This window comes from Delphinus delphis, chromosome 13, assembly GCF_949987515.2.
Source record: "Delphinus delphis chromosome 13, mDelDel1.2, whole genome shotgun sequence".
Taxonomy (NCBI): Eukaryota; Metazoa; Chordata; class Mammalia; order Artiodactyla; family Delphinidae; genus Delphinus; species Delphinus delphis.
In genome coordinates, this window is record NC_082695.1 from 76,840,016 (window position 1) to 76,859,401 (window position 19,386).

The 19,386-nt window shown below is 43.5% G+C and overlaps 1 protein-coding gene across 2 annotated transcripts in view; it reads right to left on the reverse strand.

Annotated features, from left to right (window-relative positions):
* The window catches only part of BCL2 (BCL2 apoptosis regulator), a 177,940-nt gene extending 163,589 nt beyond the window's left edge, over positions 1-14,351 (reverse strand). The window contains exons 1-2 of one of the 2 annotated variants that reach the window (XM_060029177.1): positions 13,725-14,351; positions 12,663-13,512 (exon numbers count right to left, since the gene is read on the reverse strand). In XM_060029177.1, coding sequence (XP_059885160.1) covers positions 12,663-13,229 — 567 coding nt within the window. In that variant the 5' untranslated portion in view covers positions 13,230-13,512; positions 13,725-14,351. The remainder of the gene's footprint in view (positions 1-12,662; positions 13,513-13,724) is intronic. The other variant, XM_060029178.1, reaches the window with a different exon arrangement.
* Positions 14,352-19,386: the final 5,035 nt, after the last annotated feature.

Below are 19,386 nucleotides of genomic sequence, written 5' to 3' on the forward strand. Positions count from 1 at the left end.
TACCTGGCCGTGTGGCTGACAGGGTCTTGGTGCTCCGGCGGGGTGTCAGGCCTGTACCTCTGAGGTGGGAGAGCCGAGTTCAGGACACTGGTCTACAGGAGACCTCCCAGCTCCACATAAGATCAAATGGCAAAAGCTCTCCCAGAGATCTCCATCTCAATGCTGAGACCCAGCTCCACTCAACGACCAGCAAACTACAGTAATAGACACCCTATGCCAAACAACTAGCAAGACAGGAATACAACCCCACCCATTAGCAGAGAGGCTGCCTAAAATCATAATAAGATCACACACACCCCAAAACACACCACTGGACGCGGTCCTGCCCACCAGAAAGACAAGATCCAGCCTCATCCACCAGAACACAGGCACCAGTCCCCTCCACCAGGAAGCCGACACAACCCACTGAACAAACCTTACCCACTGGGGGCAGGCACCAAAAACAGTAGGAACTACGAACCTGCAGCCTGAAAAAAGGAGACCCCAAGCACAGTAAATTAAGCAAAACGAGAAGACAGAGAAACACACAGCAGATGAAGGAGCAAGGTAAAAACCCACCAGACCTAACAAATGAAGAGGAAATAGGCAGTCTACCTGAAAAAGAATTCAGAGTAATGATAGTAAAGATGATCCAAAATCTTGGAAATAGAATGGAGAAAATACAAGAAACATTTAACAAGGACCAAGAAGAACTAATGAGCAAACAAACAGTGATGAACAACACAGTAAGTGAAATGAAAAATTCTCTAGAAGGAATCAATAACAGAATAACTGAGGCAGAAGAACGGATAAGTGACCTGGAAAATAAAATAGTGGAAATAACGACCACAGAGCAGAATAAAGAAAAGAGAATGAAAAGAATTGAGGACAGTCTCAGAGACCTCTGGGACAACATTAAATGCACCAACATTCGAATTATAGGGGTCCCAGAAGAGGAAGAGAAGAAGAAAGGGACTGAGAAAATATTTGAAGAGATTATAGTTGAAAATTTCCCTAACATGGGAAAGGAAATAGTATATCAAGTCCAGGAAGCGCAGAGAGTCCAATACAGTATAAACCCAAGGAGAAACATGCCAAAACACATATTAATCAAACTATCAAAAATCACCTACAAAGAAAAAATATTAAAAGCAGCAAGGGAAAAACAACAAATAAAATACAAGGGAACCCCCATAAGGTTAACAGCTGATCTTTCAGCAGAAACTCTGCAAGCCAGAAGGGAGTGGCAGGACATATTTAAAGTGATGAAAGGGAAAAACCTACAACCAAGATTACTCTACCTAGCAAGGATCTCATTCAGATTCAACGGAGAAATTAAAACCTTTACAGACAAGCAAAAGCTAAGGGAATTCAGCACCACCAAACCAGCTTTACAACAAATGCTAAAGGAACTTCTCTAGGCAGGAAACACAAGAGAAGGAAAAGACCTACAATAACAAACCCAAAACAATTAAGAAAATGGTAATAGGAATATACATATCGATAACTACCTTAAATGTAAATGGATTAAATGTCCCAACCAAAAGATACAGACTGGCTGAATGGATACAAAAACAAGACCCATATATGTGCTGTCTACAAGAGACCCACTTCAGACCTAGGGACACATACAGACTGAAAGTGAAAGGATGGAAAAAGATATTGCATGCAAATGGAAATCAAAAGAAAGCTGGAGTAGCAATTCTTGTATCAGACAAAATAGAGTTGAAAATAAAGACTATTACAAGAGACTAAGAAGGACACTACATAATGATCAAGGTATCAATCCAAGAAGAAGATATAACAATTGTAAATATTTATGCACCCAACATAGGAACACCTCAATACATAAGGCAAATGCTAACAGCCATAAAAGGGGAAAGCGACAGTAACACAATCATAGTAGGGGCCTTTAACACCCCATTTTCACCAATGGACAGATCATCCAAAATGAAAATAAACAAGGAAACACAAGCTTTAAATGACACATTAAACAAGATGGACATAATTGATATTTATAGGACATTCCATCCAAAAACAACAGAATACACTTTCTTCTCAATTGCTCATGGAACATTCTCCAGGATAGATCATATCTTGGGTCACAAATCAAGCCTTGGTAAATTTGGGAAAATTGAAATCGTATCAAGTATCTTTTCGGACCACAACGCTATGAGACTAGGTATCAACTACAGGAAAAAATCTGTAAAAATAACAAACACATGGAGGCTAAACAATACACTACTAAATAACCAAGAGATCACTGAAGAAATCAGAGAAAATAAAAAAATACCCAGAAACAAATGACAATGAAAACATGACGACCCAAAACCTATGGGATGCAGCAAAAACAGTTCTCAGAGGGAAGTTTATAGTAATACAATCCTACCTCAAGAAACAAGAAACATCTCAAATAAACAACCTAACCTTATACCTAAAGCAATTAGAGAAAGAAGAACAAAAAAGCCCCAAAGTTAGCAGAAGGAAAGAAATCATAAAGATCAGATCAGAAATAAATGAAAAAGAAATGAAGGAAACAATAGCAAAGATCAATAAAATTAAAAGATGGTTCTTTGAGAAGAAAAACAAAATTTAAAAACTATTAGCCAGACTCATCAAGAAAAAAAGGGAGAACACTCAAATCAACAGAATTAGAAATGAAAAAGGAGAAGTAACAACTGACACTGCAGAAATACAAAGGATCATGAAAGATTACTACAAGCAGCTCTATGCCAATAAAATGGACAACGTGGAAGAAATGGACAAATTCTTAGAAAAGCACATCCTTCTGAGGCTGAACAAGGAATAAACAGAATAAACAAGCACTGAAATTGAGACTGTGTTTAAAAATCTTCCAACAAACAAAAGCCCAGGACCAGATGGCTTCACAGGAGAATTCTATCAAACATTTAGAGAAGAGCTAACACCTATCCTTCTCAAACTCTTTCAAAATATAGAACAGAGAGGAACACTCTCAAACTCATTCTATGAGGCCATCATCACTCTGATACCAAAACCAGACAAAGATGTCACAAAGAAAGAAAGCTACAGGCCAATATCACTGATGAACATAGATGCAAAAATCCTCAACAAAATACTAGCAAACAGAACCCAACAGCATATTAAAAGGATCATACACCATGATCAAGTGGGGTTTATCCCAGGAATACAAGGGTTCTTTAATATATGAAAATCAATCAACATGATACACCATATTAACAAATTAAAGGAGAAAAACCATATGATCATCTCAAGAGATGCAGAGAAAGCTTTTGACAAAATTCAACATCCATTTATGATAGAAACCCTCCAGAAAGTAGGCACAGAGGGAACTTACCTGAATATAGTAAAGGCCATATATGACAAATCCACAGCCAACATCGTTCTCAATGGTGAAAAACTGATACCATTCCCTCTAAGATCAGGAACAAGACAAGGCTGTCCACTCTCACCGTTATTATTCAACATAGTTTTGGAAGTTTTAGCCACAGCAATCAGAGACGAAAAATAAATAAAAGGAATCCAAATTGGAAAAGAAGTAAAGCTGTCACTGTTTGCAGATGACATGATACTATACATAGAGAATCCTAACGATGCTACCAGAAAAGCACTAGAGCTAATCAATGAATGTGGTAAAGTAGCAGGAGACAAAATTAATGCACAGAAATCTCTTGCATTCCTATACACTAATGATGAAAAATCTGAAAGAGAAATTAAGGGAACACTCCCATTTACCACTGCAACAAAAAGAATAAAATATCCAGGAATAAACCTACCTAAGGAGACAAAAGGCTTGAATGCAAAAAATTATAAGACACTGATGAAAGAAATTAAAGATGATACAAACAGACGGAGAGATATACCATGTTCTTGGATTGGAAGAATCAATATTGTGAAAATGACTATAATACCCAAAGCAATCTACAGATTCCATGCAATCCCTATCAAACTACCACTGGCATTTTTCACAGAACTAGAACAAAAAATGTCACAATTTGTATGGAAACACAAAAGACCCCGAATAGCCAAAGCAAGCTTGAGAAAGGAAAACAGAGCTGGAGGAATCAGGCTCCTTGACTTCAGACTATACTAAAAAGCTACAGTAATCAAAACAGTATGGTACTGGCACAAAAACAGAAATATAGAATAATGGAACAGGATAGAAAGCCCAGAGATAAACCCACGCACATATGGTCACCTTATCTTTGATAAGGGATGCAAGAATATACAATAGTGAAAAGACAGCCTCTTCAACAAGTGGTGCTGGGAAAACTGGACAGCTACATGTAAAAGAATGAAATTAGAACACTCCCTAACACCACACCCAAAAATAAACTCAAAATGGATTAAAGACCTAAATGTAAGGCCAGACACTACAAAACTCTTAGAGCAAAACACAGGCAGAATACTCTATGACATAAATCACAGCAAGATCCTTTTTGACCCACCTCCTAAAGAAATGGAAATAAAAACAAAAATAAACAAATAGGACCTAATGAAACTTAAAACCTTTTGCACAGGAAAGGAAACCATAAATAAGATGAAAAGACAACCCTCAGAATGGGAGAAAATATTTGCAAATGAAGCAACTGACAAAGGATTAATCTCCAACATTTACAAGCAGCTCATGCACCTGAATATCAAAAAAACAAACAACCCAATCCCAAAATGGGCAGAAGACCTAAATAGACATTTCTCCAAAGATATCCAGATTGCCAACAAACACATGAAGAGATGCTCAACATCACTAATCATTAGAGAAATGCAAATCAAATCTACAATAAGGTATCACCTCACACCAGTCAGAATGGCCATCATCAAAATATCTACAAACAATAAATGCTGGAGAGGGTGCGGAGAAAAGGGAACCCTCTTGCACTGTTGGTGGGAATGTAACTTGATACAGCCCCTATGGAGAACAGTATGGAGGTTCCTTAAAAAACTAAAAATAGGGCTTCCCTGGTGGCGCAGTGGTTGAGAGTCCGCCTGCCGATGCAGGGGATGTGTGGCTCGTTCCCCGGTCTGGGAAGATCCTACATGCCGCAGAGCGGCTGGGCCCGTGAGCCATGGCCCCTGAGCCTGCGCGTCCGGAGCCTGTGCTCTGCAACGGGAGAGGCCACGCAGTGAGAGGCCTGCGTACCGCAAAAAAAAAAAAAAAAAAAAAAACTAAATATAGAACTACCATAGGACCCCGCAATGCCACTACTGGGCATATACCCTGAGAAAACCATAATTCAAAAAGAGTCATGTACCACAATGTTCATTGCAGTTCTGTTTACAATAGCCGGGACATGGAAGCAACCTAAGTGTCCATCGACAGATGAATGGATAAAGAAGATGTGGCACCTATATACAATGGAATATTACTCAGCCGTAAAATGAAATGAAATTGAGTTATCTGTAGTGAGGTGGATGTACCTAGAGTCTGTCATACAGAGTGAAGTAAGTCAGAAAGAGAAAAACAAATACCATATGCTAACGCATATATATGGAATCTAAAAAAAAAAAAAAAAAGGTTCTGAGGAGCCTAGGGGCAGGACAGGAATAAAGACGCAGACGTAGAGAATGGACTTGAGGACACAGGGAGTGGGAAGGGTAAGCTAGGACAAAGTGAGAGAGTGGCATGGACATATATACACTACCAAATGTAAAATAGCTAGCTAGTAGAATGCAGCTGCATAGCACAAGGAGGTCAGCTCGGTGCTTTGTGACCACCTAGAGGGGTGGGATAGGGAGGGTGGGAGGGAGACACAAGAGGGAGGGGACATGGGGATATATGTATACGTATAGCTGATTCACTTTGTTATACAGCAGAAACTAACACACCATTGTAAAGCAATTATACTCCAATAAAGATGTTAAAAAAAAAGGAAAACAGGAGATAGTCCTGAAATTTTAGACTTACAGGTGCCAACTGGCATCCTTTATAGACTTTCTTTTTTTCCAAAGAGATAAAATATCAATATGTAAAGATGATGATATAATTTGTAATTAATTTTATTCCTATGCTAATTGTAAGAAGGCACTGAACTAAGAAGACTAAGTTTTTGTCCCATATTCCCTTTGAAAATTCTAATGCATCTCAGTAGAATATTCGGCTGCAATTGAATTTCAAAGGTAATACATAGGTATGACATTCATCATACTGTAAAGCAGAAGAAATCTTAGTATTTGTGTAGAAGAGTTAGAAAAAGTCAAGAAAAGCCAACCTGCAACATTCATGCCTTGTTTGGTGCTCCAAGCATTAGAAGTCATAAACTCTCCATATTCTTTCCCAGCTTAAGAAAAGACAGTTAAAAAATAGAGAAATACAGTCATTGGAACTGTCACAAGAAAGATGTATTGGTCTCAATGGTAAAATCTCCCTTGGAAAATTTAAGCTTCACTTGACACAGTGGGTCCTTGGGCTAGTTTCAGGAGACAGAGTAGGAAGGAGAGTGGGGGCAGTCATAAGCTTCTGACTCATTACGCTGAAGCTCCAGAGAGCTGATTAGCCAATTATTAACTAAAAATGGGATATGGCTCCATCCCTGAAATTCTGAAGGCAAAACAAGGAGCAGAATGGAAATACTGATGCCAGTGAAATTGCTCGTAGAATCTGGTCCATCGCCTAAGAAAATCAGCCAAGTAGCCCTTAGTGCTTTTGTAACTGCTACCAATGGCCATGCCAGCATGTCAGGGAGATTCTCTTTCTAACGTGTTTAAGAGGGCGTTTGGGGAAGTAATCTTTAGTATAAGCTATTTTAGTTGTTTAGTTAGTCAAACTTTATCTAAGGCTAGAGTATAACCCTCACTCTACTCTCACATTGCAGAGATCAGAGCTAGTACAAACTCTTCCAGCAGATTCTATGTTTTCCCTGCACAGTGTTGGAATTTATGATCTCTGGAGGGAAAGCATCATATCTGATGACAGAATTTTTCCTTGCCCGGTTGCCTCTAGCAAGATTGGAGTAAGGGTTATAATATTCCAGCTTGGGCAGACCCCTTTTCTGCCCCCTCTTGCTGGTTATCTAGACATAATGCTCTTTCCTTCAGGTGAATCCCACCCTTAACATGTTGCAAGGTGACAAGGAGCTACCCCTTGAAGGTCTCCCTGTGGTGGGGTGATGGGCAGGTAGGGGTCAGTGATGGAGGTTGGCGGGAGTGGGGAGGGTCCCGGGCGAGAAAGCCCACACGGCTTTGGAGAAACAATCATTCCGTCATCATTCTCACTGAAGGACAGCTGGGTTTATCTTTTGTCTGGCAAATAAAGAGCAGAGAAATCGTGTTGGCACTACAAAATCAAGCACAGATCAGAACACGCAGCAATCTACGAAAATACTTTTAGAAATGAAAATGGCTTTGTCGTAACTTCAAAAGTTTAACAACCTCCATTTAGAGAAAGAGGACCACGCATAAAAGATGTTAGATGGTAAACACCTGCTCTTCAGGAACACAAATGTCTCAGTGGACTAGGAATTTCTCTAAGTAGCGTTTTGGAAGAGAAGCCTCTTAATAAACAGAACAGTGCGAGAACCTAAAACCAAACCAAAACAAAAGGTTTTGTTTTAATCTCTCCCCTGTTCTGGTTCAAATCGACTTGGACTTGTCTGCATGTCAGAATGATTTAAGAAAGATAGTTCGTCAAATTAATCTATTCTAATCAACCTCATCAGAGTCTCGGGTGTCTTTTACCAAAAAAGAAATATTAACGAAATACTTTAAAAACTGCAGGCTAGTGTTTATTAAGTCTTCATAATATGTAGAAAGAGCACCTAATGGGTAAATGTTTACCAAGGGAACTCCCCCTGCCTTTCAGTTCTCTTAAGCGTACGTCCGTGTAACACAGTATTTTTTAAATCATCTATATTTCTCTTCCTAGTTAAATCAGGCCTAATGCACACATGAACAACCATATGGTTAGAAATAACTTTTTCAGACAAAGATTGAAGTGTATGCAAAATAACACATCCTTAGGGTTTTGTTTTGTTTTGTTTTGTTTCTTCTTTTTCCCTCTAAATCTGAGAGTTTAGAATCATTTTATCAGGCTGTGTGGCAACTGAGTTCACAACGACATCTCCAGCCCTGGTCTGTGAGGGCATCCAGAGCAGGGGAAAAGCCTTCCTCCCTGGACCCCCAAACTAACCCAGGGCCGGGCACATAGAAGACTTGCAGTCATGTTTGTTGAATAACTGTCTCCGTCCTTGGCTGACTCTCATCGTTAACCACGTTTCAACGTCAAGCACTGATTTTGTTTGAATTGAACCTCAAATACGATATATCTCTGTGGGAAAAAAAAAAAAAACCTTTTTACTTGTACACTACAAATACAGTGTTGTTTTTGCAGCACAAATGCACTTCTGCTGAAATACTGCTTTGCTAAAGTCTTGGCGAAGACACGATGGATGACCTCAGAAATGGGTGCGGGGACGTGCTGAGTGGGAGAGACCACCATTAATACACACAGCACCGCACACCTGCTTTATGAGTCGGTTTATCATCCTCCAAAAAGCTGACTAGGACTGGGAGTCGAGATAAAGAAAAACTATTTAAGAGTTTGGCTTAAAAAAAAAAAAAATCTGTGGCTTTCTGTTACCTGGTGTGCTGTGTAGCCTAATAACATTTAGCAATTCTGAAATGTACCGGTTCAATCAAGGATTGCTAAAGAGATCAATCAGTTCTCACTAGAAAGCACAGCTAAAAGTAACAGGATGCACAGAAGAAAGCCATGTTTTCCACCAACATTAAACAGCAACAAAGGCCCTAAAACAGAAAAGAGAACTGAGTGAACTATAAAATTTTACGAAAGTCCCCAAAAGCAATCGCTCAACAGCACATAACTGCAAACTCTAGGAGCAATAATGTATCTTTCTCTACAAAATAAATTACTGAAAGGGGTCATGTGATTCTTAGCAGGCAGGGAGATGCACTTTCCCAAGGAAAGTTCATCATTAACTATATTATTTAAGACTGGATCATCTTCAGGCTATTTTTAATCCTATCATTTTGTTGCCAAAATTAGCTATAAGCAGCTGAAACTCAGCCACTAGAAAACTGATGTTTTTTCATGTATTTTGTACACTGGCCTGAGAAGAGTATTGCTTTCCAGTTAATCAAACGTTTGGGTGGATGTGGACTATGTACAGAGAAGAGAAACTGCTTGCTGACCAACTAATAAAAAGGAAGCCAACCTCTACTGGATGTGGAGAAGTAAGTTCCTGTCTTCCTAAACCACAAAGACCAAATGACAAACACACAAAAGAAGTCGCACCACCATGTCATCAACAGAATGAACCCAATATCCACGTTATGGCATGTCATTCTTGCAGCTGTCAAACATCTCACTCTCTCCTAAGACATGAAGCGAAATGTTGTCACATTTCTCAGTTCAGAGGGCGCGATCAATGTTCATTCACCATCAACTTCCCCAAATCTCAACCCTCTGCTTGCAAGAGCCCCTTGGTCATGAAGCGGTCTCAGGGCCCCTAAACTCATTTACAGAATTTGAACTGTGTTACAAGGGGATCAAACAATACCAAACAGAGCTATTAAAAGAGCTAAATTTCCTGTCTTTAACTGGAGTAGAAAAGCTATCTTACTTTCATGGGGTCTGTAATGCCAACACAAATTGTATAGCTACCACGCAAAACATTCTTGAGAGGATGGAGCTTATAACAATTTCTCTCCTGTCTCTCTTGCATTCCAGTCTATTTCTTCCAAGGGTCAGATCACTCTAGCGGACACATGGGAAATATTCAGCATCCTAGGTAATATTATGGACCCACGGGGCCACTGGAAAGGTACACTGTAGCATCCATCCCAGATTGCCGTTTTTCCTAAAAGGCGTCCACGAGAATCGATGGTCGGTGAGGGCAGCCAGCATCTCTAACTCTCACGTGCACACAAACACCTGTAGACGTGCGAACCACAGATTCTGACTCAGAAGCTCTGGGGCGGGACCTGAGACTCTGCATCTCTAAGAAGCTCCCAGGTGACGCCCAGGCTGCTGGTCCCTGAGCCACACTTGGAGTGGCAGGGTCTCAGACATCTAGAACTGCCTCCCTCTGGAAGCCTTATTCAGACTTAGGAATAAAGCCATACTCCACTCCACCGCCAACTCTTCTTTAGTCTTTATATAATTTGTAGACTTCTAGACCATCTTTCAGACACCTATCATCCAAGGCCCTGCTTTCTCCAAGTTATGGAACATGGAATGCAAACTGTGTTTCCTCGGCCTCAGAAGTAGCAGCAGCAAAGAAAAAAAATGTGACTTAGAATCTAAAGCCCCCGTAAGAATAGATTCAGTAGATGAGCTGATCCACCAAGCCCTGTAAACAGTACAAGTACAACATTGTCCAACGTTAAAAGAATGTGCTAGCTCTCTTCTGAAATTTTACCATCCTTACTGAGTCCTTTACACTGCAAGACGCAACATATTATTAGAGATGCAACACTGATTGGTGCAAATTTGGAGGAAAATCTGTCTGTATGCCAAACGCTCAAAATAAAAATGTAGGTTCATGATGCACCTTTGAAAGGAGAAGCACGTCAGGCTCTCGAGTACTACCACTTTTATGATTCCAAAGTGGACACTTATGATTGCATTTCCTGATATATACTTTTTTTTTTTTTGCCAAAGTCCTCTGCTTTCCTAGTCATCCATCTATAGGTTGTCCTGAAAGCTACACATTTTACCATCAGCTATTTGTGCTTCTATATGATTTATTTTTACTATAAGAGGTTTTGTCCAAAAAAAGTTTATCATGTTCTACGGTACGTCATTGTGGTTTGGCATCATAAAATGTAGCCTCTGCATTTATCAACCTCAGATACCTGTTGACCACAAAGATAGGCTCTACTAAGAAAACTCTATTTGGAAGGGAGGAAAAGGTGAGCCTTCACTTAAAAAGAAAATTCAACTGTATGAGATGTTAATATACCACAACTCGACAATAAAGATCAAGATTATATCTTAATTTCTATCATAAACATATGTCTCCATTTCCCATCTTTTTATTAAATTACTTGACACATGACAGTTACCACCATGGATTTCTTTCAACTAGAAAGAAAATTTTTTAAATTATTTTCACAAAAATATGTAATAGTCAAACTGTTATATTAGTTCTACTTTGGTCTTAAAATGATCCTTTTGGCGTCTGGAAGTCCCTACCTCTTTGGTTATGGTGGTTAAAAATAAAACCACCTACTTAACCAAACATTTAACAAAACTATTCTTTACACACTTCACTGAATTCTTCAAGAATTACTAAAGATCTGATAATATGAGATCTTGAAAAACAAACAATTCACAAAAAGCATTTAAATTTTAGAGATTAAATGGGGATGTTTTACTTTTAAACACTGAACAGTGGCATCAATATTTTGTCAACTTTGGTCAAGTAGGATCAGATGTTCATGTCAGTCATCTACTTTTCTTGGGCTTTTCTCTTTTTGGCCCCTTACCATTAGCACACTTTGTAAACTGTAGTAAAGTATGTAATGTGCTTCTTGAAATCGAATACACCTGTAGTGACTTCTAAGCTTTTTGCTCCTGTTAGGTCCTATAAAATAGTAACATTAGTAATTCTCCCTAGAGACTGTGAAAGGAAGCACGAATTGTATCCTTTTTCAAAGACAGCTCTTCAGATTAAAAGACAAGAATTAATTCCTCTTGCACTTTTTCACAAATTAATCACTTCAGATATAAAGTGTAGATGTCAATTACACTTCTTCAGTCTTAGGATCTGTACCCCTCCCCCAAAGAACCACACACACAAAAAGAACTTTATGGCGACATGATAGAGGCTCTATCTAGCACAACAGTACCAGAAAAAAAACAGTTCACAGATGTTCTTCAAAAATACAGGCATCAATCACTTCAACTAAAGCCAGAGCATGAGAATCCACAGCTACGAATCAATTCTTCTACACTTTATATAGATACTCTAGATGCAAGTTTTGCCAGCAGAGGGGACCACCAAATCACGTGGATTCTAGGTGGTGAAAAGTAGAAGATACTAAAATTCCAGTAAACCTCAAAATCACACACAAGTTATAGAAATAGAACACAAGGTACGCAGCCAACGCAAATTCTGTCACAGCTTACCTCTTTACAAACATCCAGGTGTTCCAGGGAAAGGGGCTACACTGGTTTTCCTCTTTGGGTAGATCTTACCAAGTGAGTCAGAAAAGGCATGCCCTTGGTCCCCTGGGGGAGTCTGCTCTTCCAACTGGATGGTTCTCAAATTTTAGTACAAAGAAGAAACCCCCAGGGGAGCTTATTTCTGATGCGGATTGCCAGGGCCCAGCCTGGCATCTAGTTTATGAGTTGTCCCTGAAATGTCCCATTTCAACAGGCTACTCAGGCCAGGTACCGTGATGAGGGGGATCCTTGGACCCCCAGTTTGAGAAACCCTGAAGGGATGCCATTTACCCCAAGATCCTACTGAACAGCAAAGGCTGGATCTTTGAACCTCAATGTCTGGCAAGCAAGGGAAACAATTTTGCCGGGAAGCAATGATCACAGTTGGGTTGGCAGGGAGACCTCTGTACAGGGAAAGAGGGAGGGAGGCCACAACCCTGATATTATTTCATTGGCTCATCGGTCTCCCTTGGCCCAGTAGCCCACCCAGACTCCAACCTCCGCATCACAGACCCGAGAGGTCCAGCCCAGACTCACATTCAATCAGACATGCACCTACCCAGCCTCCGTTATCCTGGATCCAGGTGTGCAGGTGTCGGTTCAGGTACTCAGTCATCCACAGGGCGATGTTGTCCACCAGGGGGGACATCTCCCGGTTGACGCTCTCCACACACATGACCCCACCGAACTCAAAGAAGGCCACGATCCTCCCCCAGTTCACTCCATCCCTGAAGAGCTCCTCCACCACCGTGGCAAAGCGTCCCCTCGCGGTGAAGGGCGTCAGGTGCAGCTGGCTGGACATCTCGGCGAAGTCGCGGCGGTAGCGACGAGAAAAATCATCACCGGCCTGGCGCAGGGTCAGGTGGACCACAGGTGGCACGGGGCTGAGCGCAGGCCCCCCGGCGGGGGCGGCGGGAGCGGTCTGGGGCGGCGGCGGGGAGGTCCTGGATGGCACTGGGGTGCTCCCAGGCTGGGAGGAGAAGATGCCCGGCGCGGGGGCGGCCCCCGGGGACGTGGCGCCCGCGACTCCGGCATCCCACTCGTAGCCCCTCTGCGACAGCTTATAGTGGATGTACTTCATCACTATCTCCCGGTTATCATACCCTGTTCTCCCAGCGTGCGCCATCCTTCCCCCACGGAAAAGCAGCCGGGTACCAACAGCACCTCTCGCCCCCGCTTCCCGCCCCACGGCCCCGCACGAGAGAAGAATAGTTATAATCCAGCTATTTTATTGGATGCGCTTTGCATTCTTGGATGAGGGGGTGTCTTCAGTCATGCGGAACACTTGATTCTGGTGTTTCCCTCTTGGCATGAGATGCAGGAAATTTTTATTTAAATTCCTTTCGGATCTTTATTTCATGAGGCACATTATTAATTATTGTTAATATCAGTCTACTTCCTCCGTGATGCTGAAAGGTTAAAAAAACTAATCAGTCAAAATCAGGTGCATTTCCCTTTATACAGTGGGTGAAAGCAGGGCACACACACTACAAGTTACACAGCTGAAAATAATACAATAAACTGCCTGGAAATTAAACTTACTCAAATGCACTTAAAGTTAAAATCTCAACTGTTTCCACTGAAAGTTACATGAAACCCATTTCCTGTGCAAAGAACTTACTTGTATTTTTTCAGGACAGCATGATCCTCTGTCAAGTTTCCTTTTCTGTGAAAACAAATGCATAAGGCAAAGATTCCATCAATCTTCAGAACTCTCCAGTGATAGCTGCTGTGAAACTTCCAAATGAATCAGGAGTTGGGGGCGGAGGGTGTAAAAATTAGGAGAATTTCCAGTTTGATTCCCAGACTTCTTCACAGAAATGTCAATCCGTAGGAATCCCAACCGGAGATCTCAAGAGCACGAGCAAAGAAAGGCAGCGGCGGCGGCAGATGAATTACAATTTTCAGTCCAGTATTTGCAGAAGTCCTGTGATTTTCCCCCTCTCGGCAATTTACACGCGCACACACACGCGCGGGCACAGACATGGATCTCTGTCCGCGGGACCGCTTCACGCCTCCACAGGAGAGAGACAGGGACCGGGGGCCGGTGGACGAGCCGGGGACGGGGGCAGGAATCCTCCTCTGATTAAACTCCGAACAGCGAATGCATTTTCCGAAAAGCTGCTTGATAAATGAAGGCTGGACGCGCCCGGCCCGCCGGTGCCGAGCGCGAGAAGCCCGCGCTGTGTGTGGTGCGGCGAGGGCTGGGGAGAAGGACGTGGTGGGGGAGGGCTTTATTTTTTCCCTCTTTTCCTAAAAAGGATGACTGCTACGAAGTTCTCCCCCCTGGACCCCCTCTTCCGCTGCACCCCACCGGCGCACCCCGCCTCCGGGCTGCGCACCCTTTCTCCTCCTCCTGTCCTGCGCGGCGGCGCTGGCGGCGCTGGCGGCGCCCGCCTCCCCCGCGCTCCCGCCGCGCACCCGCTCCGGGCGATGACGGCCGCGCCGGCGGGGAGGGCCCGGCGCCCGGCACCTTCGCTGGCGGCTGCGGCGGCGGCGGCGGCTCGGCGGGGAAACCGAGAGCGACGGGCGGGAGCGCGGCGGGCGGGGGCGGGGGCGGGCGCGAGGAGGAAGGGGGCGGGCGCGGCGCGGGGGGGCCTGGCCTCTTCATTCTCCTCTCGAACCGACTGGTTTCCTGTTCGTACGTCACACGGTTCATTCAAAAAAAGAAGAAAGAAAGAGCCCTCCTCGGTGCCGCCCCGCCGCCCCCTCCGCCCCCTCCGCGCCCTCCGCCCCGTTCCCCTTGCCGGGTTAAAGGAGCCGCGGCCGGCCCGGGAGTGGCGCGCCCCGCCGGGGACTCATGGCGCGCAGGCCCGCGGCCGGGGAGGGAGCGCCCGGGACGGCCCCCGCCCGCTGCGCCCGCCCGCTGGGCCCGGCCGGTGGGTGGCGCGGGCGGCGCAGGCCTCCCGCGCGGCCGCGGCGCGGTGGGTGTGCCAGGGGCCTCGTCGGGCCTGCGGCGGGCCCGGCGCGCGCTCGGAGTCTCCGGGGCCCGCGAGGGGCCGGGGGCGCCCGGGGAGCCGCACGCGGCCGGTCGGGCGGCTGCCGGGGCCAGGAGCTGGGGGGGACGCCGACAAAAAAAGAGCTGGAAGAGCGCCGGGAATCGCTTCGACCCTTCCTAGCCGTGCGCGCGCGGGGTGTGTGTGTGTGTGTGTGTGTGTGTCCGCGTCCACACATCGTGTTACCAAGGACTTCGACCGTTTCTAGCCGTGCGCGCGCGCGGTGTGTGCGTGCGTGTGTGTGTGTGTGTGTGTGTGTGTGTGTGTCCACACATCGTGTTACCAGGGGCCTCAGCGCTGCCCTCCCATCAAGAGAGGCGACGCTGCACGTTCATCCGCGAGGGAAGCCCCAAGCATCGTGTTTACGTGCAAGCTGCTTCCTAGGTGTCCACGCACAACATACACTCCGGAGACACCATCCGTGACCGAGGCCACACAGAGCTCTCAGTGGCGCAGCCGAGGGCTTAGTGAGGGATACCAAGGGCTTTCGAGTGGTTAAGTAAATGCTTTTCCTCTGCTCCTAACAATTTCGGCACTGGGTGAGGGCTGGACGCCACTGGGGGCTACGGGGCAACTTTCAGGCCCGCAGACCCCCAGCCAGGGTGGGTGGGTTTCTAAAGGCCTCCGCGGTCGCCTAGCACCTTCTCGAGTTATCTATACATACACAAACCTATATATTACACATACATATGTACACATTTTTTATAAAAAATTCACCAGGATGAATAGCTCCCAGGAGAAAAGCACATAGGGCAAACAAGTTGCACGTGTTTATTTTTATCTCTAAGAGTCTGACAAATAAAGTGCCAGGAAAAAATTAGCACGGCGGCTCACCTAATAGGACTCAAGTACAAACATATAGGGACACTGGCCTGTTGAGGTCATAGAAACATGACAAGTGAGTACTGCCATGTGTACAAATATGTTCTCACACTATATTTTGTCTCTTTCCTAGTCTAAAATCAAAGCATTCATTCTGTGGCAAAATAAGCACGGCAAATTATTTTCATTTCTTCATTTTATCAAGTACAATCGGCCAACATGCCAAGCTCTTGCATATAGGAATGGGTGCCTGGTACAAATGTCTTATCCAGGCAAGAGGGAATGAAGGAAGGTGGTCCTTCTCGCCTTCCAACTGCTGTAACAAAGTCCCCTTTTATCCATGGCAGTGGCAGGGAGGTGTGCTGGCCTGGAGAGAGACACTGGGTATAGACTGACCTGGATATATGTTTTCACAGAATAGCAGAAGCCCGTGTTAATGCCACACATCATGGTTTAGGGATCTCCTCAGAACCTTGTCCTAACCCCCCAAAATTACTTAAGAGGAATTGAAAGCCTTAGTGCTTGAGACCTAGCATGTCAGTGAGGAAATGAGAGGCCAGAGCTGGAAAAAAGACTACTTCTGCAAAGAGGGAGACCAGAAGGAAACAGATATCCCATTCCCAGAAAAAGGAAAGCTGCCTTTTTTTCTCCTTTACTCCACAGAGCCTCACTTTACAGATTCCTCCACACTTAAGTGGCATCTTGACCATAACCAAACATTCTCCAGACAGGTCTGCATTATTCCTTGACTAAGGCTATATATTCCCTAGGAATGTTCTGGATACTCTTTCGATCAAAAGAGTGAAACCGTTCCTCCATTCAGATTGCATGCTTATTAGAGTCCACCCAAAATGTAAGGACAAGTATTCCTTGGAGGTGTGTGACTTAACTATTTGTCTGTGAGTATCGGTGAGCTAGCGGAGGGAGCACTGGTCTGAGTCAGGAGTCCTAGGTGTGAATCTAGAGACCTTCCGATAACCTTCAAAATGTAGGCACTGTGGGCTTTTCACTTCCCAAGACGTCTTCCACTTAGAGTCAATGGATGGTCCTTTTCGTGGTTTTGCCTGGCTGGCTTCTAGCAGTAGGGTGGCACCGGGAAGAGAAAAGAACAAGATGCAGGGAATGGAGATTGTACCAAGGGTCTGAAAGGCCTGTGTTTCCCTTCTTTATTCTCCAATCTGCCAAACAAAAAGCTTTTTATTGCCAGTTTTTGCCACCTACTGGTTGATGTTTAACAGTATCATTCAGAAGGTTCTCTTCATCCATCACCAATATAAATCTTCCCAAAGTTTATGAAATTCAAAAAGGACATTATTCTAACCTGAACATAAATACTAATATTTAATATAGGTATATATCAAATCTTCCCAACTATTAAAATTTTTATTTAAAACAAGGATAGAAATACAGTGTTTACTGAGAGGGAACTGACAACTAATAGGTAAGATGAAAGAGTTAAAAATATAAAACATGACCCCAAACCATTTAGGCAAACTGACATGAAAATAAATCCATCAACAAAATGAACTGAGTAGGGAGAGTAAAAACAAGCAGATAGCCTGCAGAAAAGAAAAAGAAACTGCTTAAAAAATAACATCCCACAGGCCTAGATAAGCAATCCAAAACACTAATTTCCAATTTCAAGTATCTTCTACATTATTGTTTCCAACTTTATTGAGATATAATTGACATAAGTATCTTATACACTACAAACTCTTACGTTAAATAGGGCCATATGCTTTAAGACAGTTTACACATGTTGTTGGCAAACATTATAAAATAATGTTATTATTATAATACTAATTCCCTATTAGCATTAGTTACTAGTAATACTAACAGTAGTACTGTTCCTGACTCATTTCTGCTCCAGAGCCCCTCTTCTGTAAATGTGATCGCATCCAAGTAATCCACTGTGTGCTCTCAAACCATCCTTGTCCTCATCAGGAAACTCTTTTACCAAATCTAAACCAACAAGCCTTGGTTTAACTGAAAAACCCATCTGGCTAATTTTTGGTGGGTCCTAAGCCTCAAAAAAATGTTTGGAATCATTAAGCAACAACTTTTTTTTTTTTTTTTTTTTTTTTTTTGCGATACACGGGCCTCTCACTGTTGTGGCCTCTCCCATTGCAGAGCACAGGCTCTGGACGCACAGGCTCAGCGGCCATGGCTCACGGGCCCAGCCGCTCCACGGCATGTGGGGATCTTCCCGGACCGGGAAACGAACCCGTGTCCCCTGTATCGGCAGGTGGACTCTCAACCACTGCACCACCAGGGAAGCCCCAAGCAACAACTTTTGAAACCAAGCAACGAAGTGCAGGGAAGTCATTCTGTTGCGCAAGTTTAACAGCCAGCAAATAACGTTTACGTGTGGTTTACAAAGGAAAGCACAATAAACTCACTCGTGGCAATTTTTTCCTTTCAAATTAATGACTTGGCATTTAAAGTGAATCAACTGAGATTAGGAACTTGTCTTATACGTTTCAAATGTTTACTGCTCTTGTTGGATTGACACGAAACACCATAGTATTGAGGGGAAACAGGCAAAGAATATACATTATGTTCCATAACTAATGTTTATTCTCTTACACGCTTTAGCACAGAGCACAGTATCTCCCAGACATTAACTGTTGATGAACACATTTAGAAAAATCAAGGTTAATATGTTTGTTATCTAGAGCTGCAGTAACAAAGTACCACAAACTGGGTGGCTTAAAGCAGAAATTTATTCTCCCACACTTCTGGAAGCTCAAAGTCCAAAATCAAGGTGTCAGTAGGGCCATGCTCCTCTGAAGGCTCTGGGGAGAAATCTTTCCTTACCTCCTTCTAGCTTTCGCTGGGGGCTGGCAATCTTTGGCTTGCAGCTGCTTCACTCCGATCTGTACCACCGTCCTCCTGTGGCATTCTCCCTGTGTGTCTCTGTTTTCTCCTATTTTTATGAGGTCACCAGTCACATTGGATTAGGACCCTAATAACCTCATCTTAACTTGGTTATATCTATGAAGACCCCATTCCCAAATAAGGTCACATCCACAGGTACTGGGGATTAGGACATCAACATCTTTTGAGGACACACAATTCAACCCTTAACAATATGTTTATCTTCTATCTTAATATGTTTTTTTCCAAAGTAATGAGAAATGTTTATTCCAAGGCGCAAGGGCTCAGCAACGCCTGAATTTCAAAGGGAACCATGATCTTTCTAAATCTTGCCATTTCATATTTCTGCTCAAAGCTCTTCAGAGGCCGAAATCTCAACTCCTGTGCATGGGATGATGTGACCCAAGCATACCCCCTGGACACCCACCCAATCCTTCCACTTTCCCTTCTTGTAGCCACATCACCTCTATGTGCTTTCTGGAATACGCCAAGATCTCGCATGTCTTTTGCCTTTGCACATCTGCTCATCTCCCTGAAAGGAACCCGACTTTCCTGTGGCAAATTCATACTCATCCCTCAAGGTTTACC